Source organism: Dendrobates tinctorius, unplaced genomic scaffold, assembly GCF_039654945.1.
Source record: "Dendrobates tinctorius isolate UK_male_01 unplaced genomic scaffold, ASM3965494v1 ptg000155l, whole genome shotgun sequence".
NCBI lineage: Eukaryota > Metazoa > Chordata > Amphibia > Anura > Dendrobatidae > Dendrobates > Dendrobates tinctorius.
The window spans coordinates 24,101,286-24,107,752 of NW_027361822.1; the positions used below are offsets into that span (position 1 = coordinate 24,101,286).

General features: G+C 39.4%; 1 protein-coding gene across 3 annotated transcripts in view; it reads left to right on the top strand.

The window, feature by feature from the left end:
- LOC141051069 (uncharacterized) overlaps positions 1–3,270 on the top strand; it is a 70,539-nt gene extending 67,269 nt beyond the window's left edge. For 2 of the 3 annotated variants that reach the window (XM_073547916.1, XM_073547917.1), the window contains exon 8: positions 1,081–3,270. In XM_073547916.1, the coding sequence (XP_073404017.1) occupies positions 1,081–2,132 (1,052 nt within the window). In that variant the 3' untranslated portion in view covers positions 2,133–3,270. The remainder of the gene's footprint in view (positions 1–1,080) is intronic. The other variant, XM_073547918.1, reaches the window with a different exon arrangement.
- The last annotated feature ends 3,197 nt before the right edge of the window (positions 3,271–6,467 follow it).

A 6,467-nucleotide genomic window follows, 5' to 3' on the forward strand; every position in this document is an offset into this window, starting at 1 on the left:
CCAAGTTTCTTGTGCCTTTGTAGCTTACATATCCTCAAAACATCAGCATTCCACCTCCATTCTTTACAGTAGGAATTGTTTTCCTTTCATCATAGGCCTTGTTGTCCTCTCTCCAAATGTAATGTTTATGGTTGTGGCCAAAAAGTTCAATTATGGTCTCATTACTCCAAATTATCTAGTTCCAGAAGTTTTGAGGCTTGCCTCTGTGCTGTTTTACATATTGTAGGTGATATACTTTTGTGGCATTTGTGCAGTAATGGCTTTAGTCTGGCGACTCAACCATGCAGCCCATTTTTCTTCAAGTACCTCCTTAATGTGCACCTTGAAACAGCCACACCTAGTTTTCAGGGAGTCCTGTATTTCAGCTGATGTAATTTGTGGGTTTTTCGTGGCATCCTGAACATTTTTCCTGCCAGTTGTGGACGACATTTTTGTTCGTCTACCTGACCGTGGATTTGTTGTTATAGATCCCCCGATTTTCCATTTGTTAATCACAGTTTGAACGTTGCTGACTGGCATTATCAATTCCTTGGATATCTTTTTTGTATCCCTTTTCTGTTTTATAGAGTTCAACTACCTTTTCCTGTAGATACGTTGACAATTATTTTGATTTCCCCATGACTCACAATCCAGAAATGTCAGTAGCTGGATGAAAGATGCAAGAGTCTGTCTGGATCCCAGCTTTTATGCACACACACTGATTACACTGATTACAAGTAAACAGGTCACAGGTGAGGATGTTACCTTTCAAACTCATTTGTGTCAACTTCTGTGCATGTTATCAGGCCAAAATCACCAGGGTATGTGAACCTTTGATCAGGGTCATTTGGATATTTTGAGTTGCCTTTATGACTTAAAAAGAGAAAACACAGTAGTTTGACAATAAATGGTTTCACCCAACCACTAACAATGAGTGGAGATATTCATATTCTCTGAAAAAAGGCCAAGAATGCAAAAATTCTGCCTGGGTATGTAAACTTTTGATTACAACTGTAACTTGCAATTTCAACAATATTTTAGAAATGTTATAAACATAATATTGTAAGGACATTTTATTCAAAATTAATATTTTTTTCTTAGCAGATGACTGCATTGAGAGATCAGAGGACCAACTGACATCTTGTATTTTTAAATCAAATGACTTTGGTATCACACAAGATATAACTAAAGTGAATGCCATTACTCCAGATATAACATCATCCCTTCACAGAGAAGATTTATCATCTGATCCTTTTAAACAGGTCCAAACTTCTGATTCATCACAGACTTTTAAGAAAAATAAAAATCACAAAAGTGGCATTAAAAATCTTACTTCTGTTACGGCAAAGAAGCCATTGTCAAGTGTAGAAGATGGAAATAATTTTTCCCCCAAAATGTCTTTTGTTACACATCAAAAAGTTGACATAGAGGAGAAAATATTTTTTTCTTCAGAGTGTGGGAAATATTTTAACCAGAAGTTAGAAGGTGATGGAAATGAAAGAATTAATTCACGGGAGAAGCCATATTCATGTTCAGTATGTGGTAAACATTTTTCAACTAAATCAAAACTTGCTAAACACCAAAGAATTCACTCAGGGGAGAAGCCGCATTTATGTTCAGAATGTGGGAAATGTTTTTTAGATAAATCACATCTTATTACACATCAGAGAACTCACACAGGGGAGAAGCCGTATTCATGTTCAGAATGTGGGAAATGTTTTATAGATAAATCAACTCTTGTTGTACACCAGAGAATTCACACAGGAGAGAAGCCATATTCATGTTCAGAATGTGGGAAATGTTTTGCAAATAAATCAAACCTTGTTACACACCAGAAAATACACACAGGGGAAAAGCCTTGTTCATGCCCAGAATGTGGGAAATGTTTTTCAGATAAATCACATCTTGTTACACATCAGAGAACGCACACAGGGGAGAAGCCATTTTCATGTTCAGAATGTGGGAAACATTTTAATCAGAAATCATATCTTGTTATTCACCGGAGAACTCACACCGGGGAGAAACCATATTCATGTTCAGAATGTGGAAAATGTTTTAATCGAAAATCAATTTTAGTTGCCCATCAGAGAACTCACACAAAGCACAATATATTTCATGTTCAGTATGTGGGAAATGTTTTACCAACAAATTGATTTTTGAACATCAAAAATCTTTCACGGGGAGGAGCCATTATTATACCCAGAAGGTGAGAAATGTACGAGGAAACATATAGGAAATAATGTCAAAGTATAAAACAAATACCGTATTTTTCGGATTATAAGACGCTCTGGATTATAAAACTCACCCCCGTTTTGGGGAGAAAAATAGGAAAAAAATTTTTTTAAGAAAATGGTGGTGCTTCTTATAATCCATGCATATTATTGCTTACTGGGGGTGGTGGCTGCAATGAAGTGGGGTCCCAGGGTTGCTGCTGGAAGAGGCAGGAGTGGGGTGATGCTGCAGGCCACAGGCTGGAATGAGGGGGTATTCCAGTGTGCGGCGCGCCGCTGTGGGTGCCCGACATTACTGCTGGGGTCTCCAGTGCTGTGGGGGGTTTTGCGGACATTTTGTGGAAGGCCAGAGCACCCGCAGTTCCGTGGTTTCCTGTGCGGTGCACTTTGGGAAAATGGTCGCCGGGGGAAAAAAGTGCATCTTATAATCCGAAAAATACGGAAAGTAAAAGAGAAAGCAATTGAGAACATTAGAATTAATAATACAGTTGAGACTAGAACTTTACATACACTATATAAAAAGACACATGTGCATGTTTTTCTCAATATCTGACATGAAATCAGAATAAACCTTCCCGTTTTAGTAAGTAATAGAAATGCCTTAAAACATTCTCTGTCTCTCATTTTTCTGGCATTTGGCAAATATTAATAATTATGGTAATCCTAATTGACCTAAAATGGGAAAGGTTTAGTCTGATTTCATGTCAGATACTGGGAAAAACATGCATATGTGTCATTATATATAGTGTATGTAAACGTCTAGTTTCAACTGTATATGCAGTTACTAATAGCTATCTAAAATGAAGAGCAATATTCCATGTACATTGAATAATTCACATTGTTAAATATTTATGTATTCACCATATGGACAAGAGTATTGCAGTTTTACCCTCAAACACTCCCAAAATACCCAACATTTCCTCTTATTTGTAACTCCCAATCTCATTGATCTACCATTCATTTCAGTTTCTTTTAATGCATGATCTTCATGTTTTAACAAATTTATGTAACTTTTCTGTATTCCAATATTAAAGATGTTCATATTGCAAATTACTATTTATATACGTGATCCATTTCTTCTTTGTAACTCCTCCAGTGACGATAAGTTACATATACAAATACTTGACCGAACTCCACTGAGGTTAAGCAATTGCAGTCACAATGTTGAAGTACGAAAACAAATGGGTAAATCTACAGCATGCTGCTCCACCCGCAGAACTGAAGGTAATCGGCTCTCAAGGAATAACAGGAATGGACTGTTCGCACAAAAAACGGATCTATATATTCTGTATTTGTAGGAGGATCTGGTGTGGTCCATTTTTTTAATCCCTTTATGACCTTGGACACAGGGCTGTGGAGTCGGAGTCATGGAAATTGAGGAGTCGGATGTTTGGCTTACCGACTTCACAGTCCTGGCAGTGCTGTGGAGTTGGAGTTGGTATCATGGAAATTGAGGAGTTGGAAGTTTGGCTTAACGACTCCACAGCCCTGCTTGGACGCATAGGTATCAGAGGTAAACTTTATACCTCTGATCACAGCTGTGCTCACGCTGTCATTTGACGGCTCTCTGACATGCGGGGATAATTTCTCCGCCAATCAGAAGTGGTGTTTGCCGCACTGTCATGCACATAACAGCATGTCAAATGCTGAATGTTCGGTCCCCCCATTCAAGCGAATGGGGTTCGGGTCCAGGTACTGTTCTGGTTCCTAAATCCAAACTTTTTGCAACTGTTCGTCGGGACTCGAAAAATCCAGTTGTCCGCCCATCTCTAATGATAAGATATTCACGATCCACATCTTCATATACAGTTTTAAAACCACACAGAAGTTGTCTACTCATTGCCATCAATATAGGAAAATAGTACACCTGCAATTTACTGCCTTCCTTTAGCGCTTTGAGTCGTCTACAAAGTTATTGTGGTTTTCTTTGCAGCTCTATAAATTCTGGGAATAATGGTGGTTCTGCACTTAGAGTAGTGCTTAGTTATCTCCAGCTGTAAAGACATTCTTTTACTACATCATCAAAATATATTTCTGAGTCTAGATTCCTGTAAATACTTTTATTCCTAAAAATGACCACATTTCAAGCTTTCAGAGCACAGAGGTTCTTTCTTCAGGCAGGTTTACAAATCAACTAAATTCTAGATCCCCAAACTACTTCTTCATACCATTGACTGTATTCCTCAATGGTCTCTTTTTCTCTTTCGGCGTTTTCAACACATGATTGCTGCAATTAATAGCCACAGTAGAAATCAAATTGTACCCACTGAACAAAACAACAATGGAGGAGACCGTTGTAGACCTAGCCTGTTTTATGGAGGATTAGGTGGGTGGGATCTATAGGTGAGGTTTTTTTCATCTTGATAACACACTCGGGACAAATGGTAAAGAATAAAAATGTTCAAAATCCATTTTATACACCAGTCAGGTGTCAGATCATGGAGACAGCCTATAGGGGAGGGACACAAGAATAACCAAATGTACCATCTTGAAAAGTGAGAAAAGGAAAATTTCTGACACAAGGCCTACTTAGATATTGAAACCACGGAGTTGCTATGAATCAAATATAGAGCTTCATTTTAGTGTCTTCTGTAGTGAGTGACAGCTGACGAATCAGTCAGAAAACACCACTTCACAGTAATAAATCAGGAGATAGAAAACCATCAAATAGGCAGAGCATTAAGGGTGTGTGCACACGCTGCGGAATTTTCCGCGCAGATTTGTCTAAATCCCAGGTCAAAAGACCTGTGGTTTATCTGCGGATTAGCCTGCGGGTTCCCCCTGCGGTTTGACACCTGTCATGGAGCAGGTGCCAAACCACTGCGGAATCCGCACAAAGAAGTGACATGCTGCGGATTTAAATCCACAGCAAATCCGCGCGGAAAATTCCGCACCGTGGGCACTGCGTTTTTTGTTTTACATAGGTTTTAATGGTACTGTACACCGCAGCAGAAACTGCTGCGGACGCGCAGGACCAAATCCTCTGCGGATCCGCAGCAGAATCCGCAACGTGTGCACACACCCTAAGGCAAGCAGACTGAAGAACGTGGTCAGTGACCATTCAAATCTTTACCAGGAATAGAGAAGAAACTCTGCATATAATGGAAATAACAAACACCTGTTGCTGAGCCCCCGGATAGTGAGAAATGGGAAAGTTAAACGGACAGTTCAAACCAAGTACAGGCACCTGGTACATCATGACTGGGCCAGTCATTTAAATACACCTTTCCAACTGATCATTTTCCATCTATCTCTGCCCTTCTCTGTCTCTATGAAACCAGAGCTGCCAAAGAAGAGTGTGTGGATATTGAGGGAAAACAAGCAGGTGGTAATGATTGTAAATGATTGGCCATGCCTTTGTTCACCGAGTGGCGGTACTTAGTTTGAAGTTTGAACAGTAATTCTGTGCTGACGGAGCCTCTTTAAGGGTTCGCTAACAAGAGGGTATCTGATGTTTTAAATGTTCAAAATCATGACCCGCATACACCGTGTGCAGAATTATTAGGCAAGTTGTATTTGAGAGGATTCTTTTTATTATTGAATAACAACTATGTCCTCAATCAACCATCAACCCAAAAGACTCATAGATATCAAAGCTTAATATTTTTGGACGTTGGAGTGGGTTTTTTTTTTAGATTTGGCTATCTTAGGAGGATATCTGTTTGTGCAGGTCACTATTACTGTGCAGAATTATTAGGCAACTTAATAAAAACCAAATATATACCCATCTCACTTGTTTATTTTCACCAGGTAAACCAATATAACAACACAAAATGTAGAAATAAACATTTCTGACATTCAAAAACAAAACAAAAAAAATCAGTGACCAATATAGCCACCTTTCTTTACGATGACACTCAAAAGCCTTCCATCCATAGATTCTGTCAGTTGCTTGATCTGTTTACGATCGACATTGCGTGCCGCAGCCACCACAGCCTCCCAGACACTGTTTGGAGAGGTGTAATGTTTTCCCTCCCTGTAGATCTCACATTTTATGAGGGACCACAGGTTCTCTATGGGGTTCAGATCAGGTGAACAAGGCGGCCATGTCATTATTTTTTCTTCTTTTAGACCTTTACTGGCCAGCCACGCTGTGGAGTATTTGGATGCATGTGATGGAGCATTGTCCTGCATGAAAATCATGTTTTTCTTGAACGATACCGACTTCTTCCTGTACCACTGCTTAAAGAAGGTGTCTTCCAGAAACTGCCAGTGGGTCTGGGAGTTGAGCTTCACTCCATCCTCAACCCGAAAAGG